Raw genomic sequence first — 19,183 nt, forward strand, 5'->3', positions numbered from 1 at the left:
TTGAGAACAATCTACATATTTAGATTTACATTTTACCGTGCATGCTGCTGGTGTGTTTTTTTCTGTGTTTGTGTGTGTGTTTTGCTTTGTTTACGTGTGTTTTTGCTGTGTGTGTGTTGCTATGTGTTTGGTTGATCTGTTTAAATGTAGAAATTGTGATTTTGCTTGATAAAATGATACTTTGTGAATAGTGTTTTGTTTTACTTAAGTGACAAGTTATGCCCTCTCTGCTTTTTTGAACTCATTGAAATTCAGAAAATGATAGTTTCAGATTATAAAATGATAGTTTCATGGGATATGGGATAAAATGATAGTTTCATGGGATAAAATGATAGTTTACATTATAAAATGATAGTTTCATGGGATAAAATGATACTTTATGTTTGTTTGTGTGTGTGTCCTGATGCTAATGCTGCTGTGTTTGTGTGTGTGTTGTTGTGTGTCTCTGTGTTTTTGTATGTGTGTGTGTGTTGCTATGTGTTTGGTTGATCTGTTTAAATGTAGAAATTGTGCCTTTACTTGATAAAATGATACTTTGGGTGCATAAAATGATAGTTTCTGAAAATGATAAAATGATACTTTGTGGATAGTGTTTTGTTCTACTTAAGTGACAAGTTATGCCCTCTCTACTTTTTTGAACTTATTGAAATTTAGAAAATGATAGTTTCAGAAGATAAAATGATAATTGCACTTGATAAAATGATAGTTTCATGGGATATGGGATAAAATGATAGTTTCATGGGATAAAATGATAGTTTACATTATAAAATGATAGTTTCATGGGATAAAATGATACTTTATGTTTGTTTGTGTGTGTGTCCTGATGCTAATGCTGCTGTGTTTGTGTGTGTGTTGTTGTGTGTGTCTCTGTGTTTTTGTATGTGTGTGTGTGTTGCTATGTGTTTGGTTGATCTGTTTAAATGTAGAAATTGTGCCTTTACTTGATAAAATGATACTTTGGGTGCATAAAATGATAGTTTCTGAAAATGATAAAATGATACTTTGTGGATAGTGTTTTGTTCTACTTAAGTGACAAGTTATGCCCTCTCTGTTTTTTTGAACTCATTGAAATTTAGAAAATGATAGTTCAAGAAGATAAAATGATAATTGCCCTTGTTAAAATGATAATTTCATGGGATAAAATGATACTTTGACTTTATATAATGACATAAACTGTTTAACACACTAAAATCTTTTGTTTATTAGGAAAGAACATTCGTGATGATGATGATTATGAACATAGAACATTAGCAGAAGAAGTAGAACATATAAGAAATAAGAAGAAAAGAAAGAATGATGATGCAACTGATGTTGAAGATATTACAGTCATTAAGATAGCAACTTTGGCAGGAAGAAGGAATACTGACTTCTTCGTTGACATGCTTGAATCTCTAAACGAGAATCAAAGAAGAGCTGTTAGAGAGATTGGGTTTGGCGCACTCCTAAACTTCAATATAAGAAGTTTCCCAAGAGTATTAGCGTATTATCTGATCTACAACTTTAACCGTAAAAGTTCATCAATTGAGTTGAACAGTGGGGAATCACTGTTTTTAGACGATGAAGATGTTCACATAACTCTTGGGTTCCCGATTGGATCTTTACCTATCAATAAGAGCAAATTTCAGAAAAAATACCCACATCAAAACTGAAATTGCTAAATTCTGTAAAGGTGGAGAGAAAAAAAATGGTACCAAAGTATGTTGTAGAGCAGATGGAGAGAGACAAAGAAGGTGGTGAGTTGTTTAAATGGACTTTTATGGTTCTCATGGAGTATGCCTTGATTAACACTCCTGCTGATGGAAATTTGAGGCCAAAAATTTTAGATTACATAGCTGATGTTGAGAAGATCAAAGAATACAATTGGTGTGGCTATGTCATATCTAGATTGCATGAAACACAAAAGAGGTGGAAAAAAAACACAGCAAAGATATTTACCGGGCCAGTTATCTTTGTAGTGGTAAGAATATATTTGTTTTCCATTGTCTATGAATCTATTTACAGAAAAACTAATATTTAGTTTTAGTTTAATGTAGGCTTGTTACGTGGACAGGATTCTTTTTGAAAAAAAAATGGTGCCAAGATGTTATTCAACAGTGAAAGGATGGACTGCCGAACTGTTGAAAGAAAGACAAAGAGCAGAAATGGAGAATTCAACATTTGGTATGGGTCATATGTATGACAGATATAAAAAGCAGCCACATGAAGAAAATGATGAAGATGACGAAGAAGAAGAATCTCAAGATGTAGAAGTGGGGACAACCAATGAATGGGAGAATTTCTTACATGAATGGAAGGAAGCTGCCAAAAATGTTAAAGCGTCAATGGAGAAGATTGTTGATGTCCTTGAAGCAGCGCCGGAAAAAGTCAGGAATCTAAATAGCTTTAAGATAATCTGTGATACAACAAGAAATGCAGTGGGATTGAGAGAGGAAGGTGTGCAACATGTTATAGAAAGTCAGAATACAATGACACAGGCTATAAACAATGATGAAACTGATGATCCTGAATGGATTGATATCATGATTGAGTTAACTAAAGCTGCTGAGAGGACATATATATTGAAAAATAGGAATGAGTTCCCTACCTTCACTCTGATACCTGAATGTGACGACAGTCCTAATGAGAATCAAGAATTTAATCGGGAAAAGGATGTAGAGAAGGAAAAAGATGATGAGGTGGAAAACGAGCAAGAAAAACAGAATGAAAGCGAAAAGGAAATGGCTAATAAAGCAGCTGGAAAAGAAGAGGAAAAAGTTTCAGGGAAAGAAGTTCAGAATGAAGAATATGAGGTAACTTTTAAAAATGATAGTTTAAGTACATAAAATGATTGTTTATACGGTTAAAATGATATAGGTTTGATGATGTTTTTTGGTGGTTCTGTTTTATTTGAAAACTGATACTTTTGCATCATAAAATGATAGTTTAAGCGGATAAAATGATACTTTTGCATGATAAAATGATAAAATGATAGTTTCGGGGAATAAAATGATAGGTTCTGTGAATAAAATGATAGTTTTGTTTCATAATGATAGTTTTAGATTTTTGGCTATGAGTATTATTTTATCAGCTATGAGTATCATTTTATCAGCCAAAAGTATCATTTTATCTACTGCAAGTATCATTTTGTCATTATATAATTCAGAAGTACCATTTTATAACATAAAAATGAATTATATTTTCATGCATATAGAAAAGTATCATTTTATCAGCTATAACTATCATTTTATCAGCCAAAAGTATCATTTTATTAGTAAGAAGTATCATTTTGTCATTATATAATTCAGAAGTATCATTTTATAACATAAAAAGTATCATTTTATCAGCTATGACTATCATTTTATCAGCAAAAAGTATCATTTTATCAACTGAAATATAATTTAATCAGCAAAAAGTATCATTTTATGTATATTAGCAACAAAAGTAATATACCTGTTAGTGTTGTATGTTGAATCAAATGAAATTACATCTCCAAACATATGATAATTTCATCTTGTAAATAGCATCATCCCAGAACTGATACTTTTATTTGAAAACTGATACTTTTGCATCATAAAATGATAGTTTAAGCGGATAAAATGATACTTTTGCATGATAAAATGATAAAATGATAGTTTCGGGGAATAAAATGATAGATTCTGTGAATAAAATGATACTTTTGTTTCATAATGATAGTTTTAGATTTTTGGCTGATAATGTGATAGTTCCTGTGGATAAAATAGTATACCTTCTGTCAATAACAATTTATATATTTTTTTAATGAAAACATGACAGAGTTGATACCATAATAACCACTGTCATGGAGGATATCCACAGAGATGATGAAGTTTTAAAACAGAGAGAAGAAAATTTGAATAAGGAGAAAGTGGTTTCTCAAGAAGATGATGAAGTTTTAAAACAAAGAGAAGAAAATTTGAATAAGGACAAAGGAAAGAAGATGGTTTCTCAAGATCCTCCAATGGAAAAGGAGAAAGTGGTCAGAACAACAAAGAAAATTGTTGAAGCAATGTGCTCTCCCTACAATGTCAGAGCAGTGAATCTGAAAGGAAAGCTGAATAAAGAAGAGAGAGAAATAATGTACTGGTTGATGGCAGATGAAGAAAGTGAACAGTAAGTTTTGAATTACATAATTATATTCTTATTCAGTTCTTTTAACTAACATTAAATATGAATTTGAAATCAGTTATGAGGTAGTTTATGAGAACGACAAGATCACATTGTTCAAGATTGACTTCCACAGCCTTGCTCCACGTACATACGTCAGGATCAACATCATAGATGCATGGGTTGTGTTCCTCAACCACAATGAAAAATTCAAATCAAAGGCATCACCGAGTCGTCTTTTCATCAACACCACACCTACGGTACAGTAAACGATTAAATAAATAATAGTATTACATTAAAAGTTAAAATATATTTACAAAAATGTAAACATGACAGATTTACAACATTACTGCAAGGAGATCTGGTTGGACTGAAGCAGAGAGTCGAGAAAGATTTTGCTCAAACTTGAATGAATTTGTGTCAAAGATTGAAAATTTCAAATGGGAAATTTATGACCTGGTAAGTAATAATTAGATATACATTACAGAACAGGGGTGCGTTATAATGATAACCCATATTTATGTGATAAGCTAATAACCCTATCATTTTATGAGTCAAAAGTATCATTTTTACTAAAAATGATATTTATACATGATAAAATGATATTTTTCGTCCATAAAATGATATTCTGTTCTATAAAATGATACTTTTCTTCCATAAAATGAGGGTTATTAGGTTATCATCATAAATATGCGTTATGATATGATGACATCCCTTACAGAACAACATACCTATATTTTTGAAAATGACATTTATATATAATGTTTTGAAAATTAGATATTCTTTCCGATCTGGGCGTATGAACATTATTATATCATCTGCTTCAATCTCAAAATGCAAATGATGGATGTGATTGACAATTCTCTGGTTAGTGAAGATTTACTTGAGAAGAAATATGAAGATGCACCAAGTACTCTGGTATGTTTAGTTAAATGCATTCAATATTTATTAGTTAAAATGCATTGAATATAATTCAGTATGGAACATAATATAATTTTTAATCAACCTCATGTATGTTTTGTGTTATTTGAATAGAGAAATTTCTTCCGAACTTATCTTGGAAATGGAGTCAATCCATCAATGGGAAGAACTGTCAAACTGTCAAAAACCAGATACATGAATATGCCATGGCAGAACGATACAAATAAAGTTGACTGTGGAATTTATGTGATGCGCCATTTGGAGACTTACATGGGTGGTCCTGTTCGTAACTGGAATTCAGGTTGAACAAAGAAGGGAACAGAGTCTTTCATAAAACTCCGTGCCAGATATACTGAAGCATTGCTTATTGGAGATACTAACAAGAAGGCTTTTGAGACACTTACAATGATAAAGAAGAAGTTTGAGAATGACAGCAAAAAAGGAGAAATTGATGTTGAAAAGATGATCAGAGAATTTGAACCCCTTGTATACTAACTTATATGACTTGATAATAGCGTTTTGTAATAGTGGTTTCGAATATAATCACCCAAAATTATCATTTTATCTGCTGCAAGTATGTCATTTTATCAGTCAGAAGTATCATTTTATCATTTTATCTGCTCCAAGTATCATTTTTTCAGGTTAAAGTATCATTTTATCAGTTTATAAACAAAAGAATGATGTTATAAGCCAAAATGTCATTTTAAGCCCAAAGTATCATTTTATCTACTGCAAGTATCATTTTGTCATTTTATCAGTCAGAAGTATCATTTTATCATTTTATAAGCCCAAAGTATCATTTTATTAAACAAAAATGTCATTTTATCAGAAGTATCATTTTATCAGTCAGAAGTATCATTTTATCATTTTATCTGCTGAAAGTATCATTTTATCAACTGCGAGTATCGTTTTATAATTTTATAAGTCAGAAGTATCATTTTATCAGCTTATATATCATTTTGTCAGATTAAAATATCATTTTATCCGTTGAGAGTATCATTTTATCAGCTTATATGTCATTTTTTCCAGCTTATACATGATTTTATAAGGTTATTGTCATTTTATTTGCTGCGAGTATCATTTTTTCAGGTTAAAGTATCATTTTATCAGTTTATAAACAAAAGAATGATGTTATCAGCCAAAATGTCATTTTATACACCAAAAATACCTAAACTATATCAAATGGCTTCAATCTGTCTTCTCATTGACTCTACCACAATTTCTTGAATCATGACGACCCATCTCATGACATTTACCACACCGTCGTAGAGGCTTATTTGCTTTCCTTATTGCACTCTGCCTCTTTGCTACTTTGCCACTAGCTGATCCTTTGGTACTAACAACGTCTGGAGGATGTACATCAATTACATCAGGTACTGCCATTCCATAAAAGTCCTCAACCATCTTCTTCTTTTCAATGACTGAAGGTGCTGCACAATTTCCAAATATATGCTGTTCCAAATCATCAAGACCAGCACTTAACAAAGACAAATGATCAATACTTCCTTCAGACTTTTGGACTAATCGATAAAAGTTGGAGAACAACTTTTTCTTAACTTCCTGCTTTTCATCAAAATCTGCAAGATAAAAGATAACATTATTACAATAAGTACTATCATTTCTCTGACTGAAAAATAGAATTTTTACAAATAAGGTTAAAAATGGAACACACGTTCAAATGGTTGTTGTTCCTCAGATGGTAGACCATGTGCTGCCTTTAGAAAAGAGCTCTTCAACCACCTTCGACCAAAATATTTCTCAGGAATGAGATTAGCAGACTTATTCTTCAACAAACAAAATATATGACAGCATAACAAACCAATTCTGGAAAACTTCTTGCAACTACAGTCGAATGTGTCTTTCTTACAATCATACTTAACATCCAATGTTCTACCATATTGGTCCTTGACCTGATGCATCTTGATGTTATCCTCAACAGTAGTTATAGAAACAATCTCACATACCATACTTATTTCCTGTTGTACATGTTTGAAAATAGAATCAGTGTAGATTGTAGATGCATGCTTCTCAATAGGCAATTGGGTTGACAAATCAGGAATAGTTGAGTAATCCAAGTAGTTCAATCGTGAATTGGCATTCCTTTGATCTCCCACAGCATAATTAAAGAAATTGATGAACTGTACAAGATTTGCACGTGGCTTTGTGTAGTTTTTAAAAAAGCTATTCTCCGATTCAGACATCGATGTAGTCCTAAGAAGCGACCCCATGGGAAAATCTCGTAAATAAGCAGGAACCCAGAATTCTCTATCTTCAAACATTGATCCAAACCAGTGCACGTCTTCTAATCCATACCGTTCCATTATATCATTCCATATTATATCAAACTCATCAGGCTCTAACAAATCAGACCAAACACATGCATTCAACTCTTTTTTGAAATCTTCATTACCAAGTAAAGATTTGGGCAACTTATCTGACACCTTAACCATGATATGCCACATACACCATCGGTGCCTTGTTTGTAAAAGTACTTGTTGAACAGCAAGTTTGATCCCCCAATCTTGATCAGTGATAATCAATTTGGGTGCTACCCCCATGCATCGAACAAAACAGCCAAACAACCAAGAATAGGATTCTCTACCTTCACTTGATAACAAGCCAGCTCCAAATGTAACTGGTCTAGAATGGTTATCTTTTCCAGTGAATGGAGCAAAAATCATGCAATACCTTCAGAATATAGCATAAAAATGAATTATATTTATCATAAAATGGTTAAAATGATATAGGTTTGATGATGTTTTTTGGTGGTTCTGTTTTATTTGAAAACTGATACTTTTGCATCATAAAATGATAGTTTGAGCGGATAAAATGATACTTTTGCATGATAAAATGATAAAATGATAGTTTCGGGGAATAAAATGATAGGTTCTGTGAATAAAATGAGTATATTCTGAGTATCATTTTATCAGCCAAAAGTATCATTTTATTAGTAAGAAGTATCATTTTATCTACTGCAAGTATCATTTTGTCATTATATAATTCAGAAGTACCATTTTATAACATAAAAATGAATTATATTTTCATGCATATAGAAAAGTATCATTTTATCAGCTATAACTATCATTTTATCAGCAAAAGTATCATTTTATTAGTAAGAAATATCATTTTATCTACTGCAAGTATCATTTTGTCATTATATAATTCAGAAGTATCATCTTATCAGCTATGACTATCATTTTATCAGCAAAAAGTATCATTTTATCAACTGAAATATAATTTAATCAGCAAAAAGTATCATTTTATGTCTATTAGTAACAAAAGTAATATACCTGTTAGTGTTGTATGTTGAATCAAATGAAATTACATCTCCAAACATATGATAATTTCGTCTTGAAATAGCATCAGCCCAGAAGAGTCTAGTTAACTTTCCATGAGATCCTATCTCAATTTCATAATAGAAGGCATCAGATGATTCCTTTTGAGAACGCATATAATCAAAAATCATTTGAGCATCTGAACCATCAATATTGGACATAATATCACGATAACCATTTCTAATATCAATAATATCACATCCAACATTTTCAGGTCCACCCATTATCTCCTTCAAAAGTTTGAATGTGAGAGTGGGACCAATATTACACCTGCCACAATCCTCCATAAACCTCCGATGGATAGGATTCAGATTGCGATTGGCCATCATAAAATGCCTATGCTCATCCGCAACCATTAAGTGATTATGATACTCAACAAACTGATAAACCTCATATCCTCTGCTCTTGCCATCTGAATAATATCTCAAATTGAGCTTAGCAAGACATTCATACCTAAATGACCGACACCTACGCTTTTTAAAAGACACTTCAGTTGATTGGGATGCATGACCAGGTATAAAATTCTTAGAGCCTTGTCTGCTGCAAGCCAAATACTGCCACTTAGTAATACCTTGAACTGATTTGTTACCCATTTTACGAATGCCAAAACCAATTGAACGAGCATAATGTTCATAGAAACCAACTGCTTCTACTAATGTATTGAATTTCATACCAATCATTGGCTTCAAAGCATCATCACAAACAGGAATGTACATACCTACAAATCAGTAAAAGTATCATTTTATCATAGTATCATTTTATCATAATATCATTTTATGCAGTAAAAGTATCATTTTATGCAGTAAAAATATCATGTTATGCAATAAACCTATCATCACAAACATAAATGTAAATACCTACAAATCAGTAATAGCATCATTTTATCATAGTATCATTTTATCCGACAAAACTATCATGTTATGCAGTAAACCTATCATCACAAACAGGAATGTACATACCTACAAATCAGTAATAGTATCATTTTATCATAATATCATTTTATCCGACAAAACTATCATATTATGCAGTAAACCTAACATTTATAAGCCAAAAGTATCATTTTAACACATAATCGACAATACTTAATATAATCAAATAAGAATTTCAGTACATCAGAAACATAAACCAATCAACAACTAATATTAATCTAAAATCAAATTCAATACATGAATATGAACACAATCAATAAGCTAAGTAATAGATAATGATTGTTACCTTCGTTATTTGCTACAGATTCCATCGAAGCAAATTTTCACAGCAATTGAAGAGGTAATCAATGAAAATAAGAACGCAAAATTGAAAACATCTTCCCGATCACAATTATGGAAACAAAATCTGGAGAATACCGAATAATGAAACAAATCGAAGAAAATCTGGAGATGTTGAAATAAAATAGGCGAGAAATATGGAAGATGAAGATGAGAGAATCGATCTTAATTGTGAAGATGAAGATGAAGGAGAGAATTGAGTTCAAAAAGAATGAAAGCGTGATTCGCGCGTTTGGAGTATAATTCAGAAATTAAATGAGGAAATTACATTTTTACCCCTCTGCGCCTTTTTTTTAAGTAAATCTAAGTTTGAATCTCAACCACAAGATTATCAAATATGTGTGGTCCAGATTTGGTTATAGAGTTATTATGTGATTTGGGGGTTATGATATGATCACATCCCTATATATATATATATATATATATATATATATATATATATAGAGTCCCATTATTCACAAATCCAGTCTTAAAGACCGAACTAGAGATCAAATTTGGGCCCTTAGATCTTAAATTTGATGGATTAGATGAAATGTTGTAGTGTTAATTTTCGCAGTTCATTATGTACACAAATTACTTCAACAGGAGGGTATTTACGTCATTTTGCATTGGGAGTAAAAATTTTAGGGTCAAACACATCCAAACAATTTACTCTAATTCACATTCACGCCTCTTCTTCTTCCCAGAATCTCCAAATTGTGAGCCGATTCATCTCATCTTCAACTCTCCAAATCGAGTTTCCGAATTTGATAACAGCAGTCGCTGAGTTCAACAACCACAACAGTGAATTCATCTCCATCTTCAAATCTCCAAATCGAGTTGGCGAGTTCGACAACTACGGTCGCCGAGTTCAACAACTACAACAACGAATTCATCTCCATCTTCAAATCTCCAAATCGAGTTTCCCGAGTTCAACAACTATAGCCGTCGAGTTCAACAACTGCAGCAGCGAATTCAAATCTGGCACAGATTAAAAAATGGTTGAAACACGCAACTCGTCGAACGAAGGCATGCCTATTAATTTGTTTTCTAATTTTGTTCAATTAGTTCATGAAGCAGAGCGGAGGAAGGACAACGTAGGCGTTTAATTGTGATTCGAGCATGAAGAGACATAGTAGAAGAGGAAGGCAATCTGAGGTAAGAGATGGTTGCTTGGAATTGTGCCTTTGATATGTTCGTAGAAATGTTTCAAAGAATGTAGAGGTTTGATGATTAATTTGTGTTTTTTTTTGTTATTTATGTCAGTTGTTCTAGCCCTCCAGTACGATAAAAAAATGGTTGAATATTAATTCTAATTTTTATGATTTCATTGTAGATGAAGTGGACACAGAGAGTAAAGATGATGATATAGCTTATCAATCATGTTTTTTGCTTCATCACTTTGTGAGCTTTGCTTTTGGTTTCTGACATGACTACTGATTTTGAAAGCTTGCTCTTGTAAAGATGAATCTATTATGCTTGATGATCATGTCGACTCGACTAGTAGATTTGAATATGCTTGCTCAAACAAAACAACAACAGTTGATCATTATTAATTAATTCATAGACAGTGAAAATGTAGGGAAACTTGGTTTTTCGAATGTATATAGCATTTGTTTGATCAAATTCTGGAATGAAGTAAAACCGTAGTCCAATGAAGTAATAATGTTTTAGAATGAAGTAAAATCCTACGAGAATGAAGTAAATATCTATTCATTTTCAATTTATTACATACCAGAATTATTTGTGTTTGTTATGATTTTTGACTAACAACAATTAATTTTTATGTTTTATACCAGTTTCTTGTTTTATTTTCCAAATAAAGTATATGTCCAAGCCTTGTCGCAGATGTGCCAAATGAAGAAATAAAGGATTTGTCCAAGCTTGATCATAGATGTGCCAAATGCCACGTGGTTGGTTGGCATGATTCAAGGAATTGTGACAAAACAGATAAGAAGAATAAGCAAATATATGTGATACATTTATTTGTTTGTAATTTATTACTTCATTCCAATAGTTTTGATACTTCATTCTAGTAGTAAACTACTTCATTTAGCACTTTATTACTTCATTCCACTTTGAATTTGAATATGTTTAAACTTTTTGCAAACTTTAAAGTGAATAGACTGTATGAAGTGTTTTGTTCATATATTAATACTGAACCAATTCATTTAAAGATAACTATATCTCCCTGCATTATTAAGGTATTTCCACATCCTTGGTATTTATTATGATGTATTCGTATAGTTTGTGATCATTTAAATTTTTGGAGGTAAAATAAAATATCATTTCAAAAGCACATAATAATTTTACGAACGAAGTACTTTTTTTGCATTTTGTTTCATTATTTGTTAACCTTCCAATCTCTTTCCAAACAATATATATAGCATATGATTAATATTGTCGTGATAAATGTTCTGTTGGACAATCATTTATCAATAGTTCTTGTCATATTTTATGTTGACTCAAAGTAATGAACGGACGAAATGAACCAAATCATTTACGAGATGAAGTTTATAAACCAATGCTATAAAGGATTCAAGTGAGATAAGGAAGAATAATTACTACTTCATTTATACGTGCATTTACTTCATTTAACAAGTATATCACTTCATCACAATAGCTTTTTACTTCATCGAACTTCAGTTGGTAAATTACTTCAATTCACTACCTTATTAAATGAGATTATAACTTCATCAATTAGGTTATTTAGTCAATACAGGTACAAGTCCAACTGCACACTTATACATAAACACAATTCAGTTAATATTACTTCATTACATGTGATTATAACTTTATCGAGTATGTTATTTAGTTCATTACAATTATAATTCTTCGCAAACTATGCATAAAACACAGTTCGGTTCATATTACTTCATTACTTAATGTTATAACTTCATCATATGCATTATTTAGTTCATTACAGTTACAATTGTTCGCAAACTATGCATACAATACAGTTCAGTTCATATTACTTCATTATTTGAGCTTATAACTTCATCACGTGTGTTATTTAGTTCATTACAATACTAATTCTTCACAAACTATACATACAACACAGTTCTCCATCCGTTCTTCCAAATTCTGAAAAATTCCTTCAATCTACTGCTATGATTTCCAACAAAAATCCTTCAAAATCGAACCAGATGACGATAAATTGTTCTCTAGCCCGAATCAAGCAATATATGCATTTCTTTTTCAAGCAATTCTCCCGACTAGTATTTTATTTTCCAATGTATAAATTTCCAGTAATCTGCATAACAACTAAAATATACGAAACAAGAAAGAATAAGAAACACACGAAGATTAACACAACAAATCATGAAGTAACTCAAATAATGTGGATTTGACAACCAATCATGAATTAACACGCAAAGAATAAAGTAGATGTACGTATGAATAAAGTAATGATCATTCTTCCTCATCTGCTCCATAATATAGTTTATATTTATAGTTTATTACTTCAGTAGATTTATTACTTCATTCCAATAGTTAATTACTTCATTCCAGTAGATTACTACTGTATTCCACTTTAAATTTGTTTAACCTTTTTACAAAATTTAACCTTTATTATATAACTCAGTAGCATCATCAAGTTTAGGAAAAATCTGTCCTATATAGGGCTTCAGTTGAGATGGACAGTCAGGTAAGTATGACACTGATATAAAACATGCAAACTACTGTTAGTGGAAAACTAAAACAAACAATTTATGCCTACAAATTTAGTTCATTATATCAACAATTTAGTTCATTCAGCTGTGTTATTACTTCATTATAACAACAATTTAGTTCATGAGTCGAATTGATGGCATACTTTAATGTGCAAACAACACATCAGTTAAAGATGTTACTTCATTATAATGTTTTATTACTTCATTTTTAATGTGATTTACTTCATTATTATGTATTATTACTTTATTTTAGTAATAAAACCTACTGTATAAATAGATTGTTTATATTATCTCATTATCATAACTTATTACTTCATTATATGAATTCAATACTTCATACTAACTAGATTATAGTTAATAGGAAAATAGATCATTTATATTATTTTATTATCATAATTTATTACTTCATCTTACCAATTTACTATTTTATTAAAAAGAATATGTAGTTCATTTTAATGTGCAAACAAGTCAGCAGCTGAGTTACTAAACTCATGCAACACAGTAAATATATAGTTCATATTTAGTATCTATTACTTCATTACAAATGTTTTATTACCTCATTTTACGAAATTACTACTTCATCAAACAGAAAAGTCTGCACTGTTACCGCCCGCATTAATTCGTCTCAGAGCATGTCAGCATACTTTACTAGTCTTAGAAATCATACTTTAATCTGAGGCTAATAGTTCTTTTTTCATTGTTCATATTTAATTTGGGGGTGAAGTAAACATTATAGTTCATATTTATAGACTATTACTTCATTATCATGTTTTATTACATCATTTTGGTAATATACCCAACTGTATAAACAAATCAATTATATTACTTCATTATCATAGTTTATTACTTCATCTTATCAATTTACTACTTCATTAAAAAGAATATGTAGTTCATTTTAATGTGCAAACAAGTCAGCATATACACTATAATAATATTAACATTTAATATTCAACATGAACAGAAGTTCAGTTTTACTTGTTATTACTTCAGGATAACAAAAGTTTAGTTCATTATGAGTACAATCTGGTGATTACTTCATTCAGATAAACCATTACTTCATACTTATCTATTTATTACTACAAACGTGAAAAAATAAAAATATATACAAATTGTTAATCTCTTGTTAAATATAATTCATTAATAAACAAGGTTCAAACGTAGATTTTTCATCGGATGTGTTCAAAAACTTTAGCAAAATTAAAAACACATCAGGTATCCAAAAAATATGAATCAAAAAACCCGTGAACCTTCAAATGAGTTGTCGTCTTCTTCTACCTCTAAATCTGAATTTGTATGAAGAAGAGTGCCAATTGGTGTTTGTAGATCATCCATAATCAGAATTCTTCTATGAGATTCTGAATCAGAATAACTTCAACCAGGGTCTTTTTTTTGTCAAATTACATTATTAGTTTGTTACTTCACTATTGTAGTTAATTACTCCATTTCAGTAGTTTATTACTTCATTCCACTTTGAATTTAAATTTGTTTAAACTTTTTGCAAACTTTAAAGCGAATGGACAATGCGAAGTGTTTTAACAATGAAGTATTTTTTATTTATTATGTATTCGTATGTCAGTGTTGATGAAGTTATAACCTCATTTAACAAGGTAGTGGACTGAAGTAATAACTCACTTGAAGTTCAATGAAATAAAAACCTATTTTGATGAAGTGATATACATGTTGAATGAATTAATTGCACGATTGAATGAAGTAGTGATCACTCTTTCTTATCTGCTCCAAAATCCTTTAGAGTAATACCCTAGTCGAATGAAGTGATAGAACTATTTGAATGAAGTAGTAAAACAAAAAATGAAGTAATGACTTAGTTAATGAAGTAATAAGAAAGTTAAATAATGAAATACTTAATAATCTAACTGAATGAAGTAATAATCTAACTGAAAGAAGTAATATCCTAGTTGAATGAAGTAATGTAGAAATCTAAATATTGGCGATTTCCACACTCGTTCTTCTCCAATTTGAAATGTCTTCAATCAACCGCGGCGATTGAGGAAGACAACGCTACTCTGCAGTTTCTTCCTCTTCTCGATTTTGTATATATCATGCTTGTGTGTGTGTGTGTCCGTGTTCCAAGTGCAATTTGCATAGCTGTTGTATCAATAAAAAAAAAGAAGATAATGCCCTTAATAAATAAGGTTTGGTTGCAAAATTGTTCAGCTCTTTATAAAAAAGAAGATTTTCCAAATTCAACAGTGAAAAATGCTCTTATTTTTTGAAAAAAAATGCACAACTCATGCATGAACTAGCTAGATCTACAAATTGAAGTACACACGCAACTCATTATCCACAAACAAACACATATGCAAAATAAAACAATAAATCAACAACACAATCCCCAAATTCGTCCAGATCGCAGGCAGAAGCAGTGCAGAGTAATTGAAATCCAATGTGGTTTCTACAAATTATCACAAACAATCACGTCATTACTAATTTCACAAGCACCAGCGCTAATTTTTCTCATATTACTAATTATCAAAAACAATCACATCATTACTAATTTTTCACAAACCATCCGATTTTCGGCGAAGCGCGTGGAGGCGAGCAAATTGAGGGATTGGTAGGGGTAGTCTCTGTCTGGAATGATGGAGAGAAACTCCTGGCTGACGACACTAGTCACTCCGATTATGCCACAGAGGGACAATCGATGACGATGGAGGGACAATTGATGAAGACACCAGTGACTCGGATTCAGGCAGATCGCGATTGAGACAATTGAGGCAAAACAATTGTCTGATGATGGAGATCAATGACGATTGAAGGAGATTACGAGAAGGAGATCGATGAAGATGAATATGGAGGAGATAGATCGATTCAGGCAGATCGGCAATTGAAGAATCGAGAGATAGGAGGAAACAAGTATTTAATGTTTCATAATATATTGATTTCCCAAAATACCCTTCAACAAGTTTTTTTGAGATAAAATAATGAAATAATGGTAAATTAATCCTAACCACAAGATTAAAAAAATGGAGGGCCCTAATTTGGTCTCTAGTTCGGTCCTTAAGAATGGTTCGACATTGATCACAACTCTATATATACGGTCCTTAAGAATGGTTCGACATTGATCACAACTCTATATATATATATATATATATATAGAGTTGTGATCAATGTCGAACCATTCTTAAGGACCGAACTAGAGACCAAATTCCATTTTTTTAATCTTGTGGTTAGGATTAATTTACCATTATTTAATTATTTTATTTAAAAAAACCTTGTTGAGGGGTATTTTAGGAAATCAATTTATTAACTCTCCTAAAATAAAATACGTGTTTCATCTCTCCCTCAAATCTTCGATCTCGGTTTTCTTCAATCTTCGTCGATCTCCATCGATTTTCATCGATCTTCTTCCTGTAATCTACTTAAATCTTCATATATCTCCATCGCCGGACAATTTTGCTTCCTCAATTCACGATCGTTTTGCAATTTCATCAATCCACGATCTGCATCGCCGGACAATCGCGATCTTCATCAAATTCTCGATCGATTTGGAGGTGCGGAGGAGCGATTAGGAGAAGCGTTGTGGCGGAAACGGAGGCTTCATCAGATCAGCCGGAACGGTCCTCTTGCGGGTGATCTTCCGGTAGAGGACGACGGATACAAATATAAGCGCCAGCGCCGCCGCCGCGGCGAGCAGCGGCATGAGAAGGCGGTGGTGCGGCAACGGCAGCATTGTCGTGAATCTGGATACAATCGGATAGAAGCAAAAAAGAGTATATAGAGGTTTTCGACAGAGACTAGTGAGAGAAGAAAGATGGCATTGTATTTTTCACAGAGAAGGGATTGGTGGTTTTCGACAGAGACTAGTGAAGCAGCTCATATTTTGTCATTGAAGATTGTGAACGGATTGGTGCAATTGGAGTTCGCAGCTCATATTTGCGAACTGGATCTTCTACATAATGAACCAAATTATAAATATAATGAAGTAAAAAGTATTCAGTGCTTGTTAGGTTTGACATTGTAAACATGGATCAAACAAGTAAAGGGATCATGTCACATGGTTGTATGTTGTGTGTAGTAGGGTGATAAAGATTTTTAGTCATGTAATTTATATTTATACCTTGGTTCCATCATCCTTTGGCTCATTATCTATATGCGATCTCACATTTGATCCATGTTGAACAACACATAGTGTATTCAAATCCTGATATTGATTTAGAAAATGATTCATTACAAGGACAAGCTATTTCATTGTTTGAGCTGTATACTTCTGAAAATTCTGATTTTACCTTCTCCATTATATTAGCTTTTAAGTTTTCCATAAGACTTGCGTCAACACTGAAGTTTGATGACGATGTAACATCTGCCATTTGTACATGAAGACCCTGCCAGTAGTATTATATAAAAAATAGTTCATTCAGTAAGATAGTTACTTCATCATACTGAAATATTACTTCAAACAGAGTCTATAAAAGGCAAGGTAAAAAATAGTTCATTCAGTACGATAGTTACTTCATCATGCTGAAATATTACTTCAAACAGAGTTAATAAAAGACAAGGTAAAAGATAGTTTATTCAGTACGATAGTTACTTCATTATACTTAAATATTACTTCAAACAGAGTTAATAAATAGTGTATTCAGTACGATAGTTACTTCATCATACTGAAATATTACTTCAAACAGAGTTAATAAAAGCCAAGGTAAAAAATAGTTCATTCAGTACGATAGTTACTTCATCATACTGAAATATTACTTCAAACAGAATTAATAAAAGGCAAGGTAAAAAATAGTTCATTCAGTACGATAGTTACTTCATCATACTGAAATATTACTTCAAACATAGTTAATAAAAGACAAGGTAAAAGATAGTTCATTCAGTACGATAGTTACTTCATTATACGGAAATATTACTTCAAACAGAGTTAATAAATAGTGCATTCAGTACGATAGTTACTTCATCATACTGAAATATTACTTCAAACAGAGTTAATAAAAGCCAAGGTAAAAAGTTGTTCATTCAGTACGATAGTTACTTCATCATACTGAAATATTACTTCAAACAGAGTTAATAAAAGGCAAGGTAAAAAATAGTTCATTCAGTACGATAGTTACTTCATCATACTGAAATATTACTTCAAACAGAGTTAATAAAAGGGAAGGTAAAAACCGTTTAAACAATATGTGAAAGTTGTAAACCAAATCATCCTCACTATATAAACCCCATAACCAATACAAACTCTCCATTACAAAAAAAAAAGGAAAAAACACAAACTTGTCCAATACAAGAAATCATCCAAAATTGACACACAAGCACATCTCAATCGGCTGAGCCGTGATTCTGGGCACCACCCATTTGTTAGGCGTGGGAACGGACTGCACAAATGTCCTCATCAGCATGTTACCATGACTCAACTACATCTCCCGAAACTCTTTATCTCGCTCCTCAAATTTGATTTCTCACCCAACTGTGAGTTAGAGGACCCCACTGTTTTCTTCACCTATATACAAGAAACACATAACAACAATTCAACATTTGAAACATAGTTTATGTTACATCATTAAAATAGTTCGGAACTTCATGATTTAGGTTCTTTAGTTCATTAAAGGTATAATTCACAACTAAATGTACATACAAAATAGGTCAGTTTATATTACTTCATTCCATGAGGTTATTACTTCATCAAATAGCTGAATTGGTTCATTCAACTGTTATTTCTTCATAAAATATGCATACAACACAGTTACTTCATCCTCTGAATACTACTTCATCAAATAGGTTAGTTAGTTCATTCAATGTTATTTTCTAGCAAAATATGCATACAACACATTTAATAAAATTTATACGAACATCAGACGAACTTTCCTTTGCGATTTGATCTCCAAATTATGAAGTAATAAATCACATTAAGAAGATGCATATTAGTTTTTGCCACATATTTCAAATGATT

General features: G+C 31.5%; 1 protein-coding gene across 1 annotated transcript; it reads right to left on the reverse strand.

The window, feature by feature from the left end:
• Positions 1-5,288: 5,288 nt before the first annotated feature.
• Positions 5,289-8,713, reverse strand: LOC125219914 (protein FAR1-RELATED SEQUENCE 5-like). The gene is made up of 3 exons (XM_089066589.1): positions 8,313-8,713; positions 6,695-7,710; positions 5,289-5,302 (listed from the first exon to the last, which is right to left on the reverse strand). The coding sequence occupies exons 1-3, from the start codon at positions 8,711-8,713 to the stop codon at positions 5,289-5,291; spliced, it is 1,431 nt and encodes a 476-aa protein (XP_088922715.1).
• Between the last annotated feature and the right edge of the window lie 10,470 nt (positions 8,714-19,183).

This window comes from Salvia hispanica, chromosome 3 (assembly GCF_029641045.1).
Source record: "Salvia hispanica isolate PSC_SH4W2 chromosome 3, Shi_PSC_v1, whole genome shotgun sequence".
NCBI lineage: Eukaryota > Viridiplantae > Streptophyta > Magnoliopsida > Lamiales > Lamiaceae > Salvia > Salvia hispanica.

Coding starts and splice junctions, on each gene's coding strand:
- LOC125219914 (XM_089066589.1), bottom strand. CDS start 8,713: ATGGTTGCGGATGAGCATAGGCATTTTATGATGGCCAATCGCAATCTG. Junction 7,711..8,312: donor TCAACATACAACACTAACAG/GTATATTACTTT, acceptor TATATTCTGAAG/GTATTGCATGATTTTTGCTC.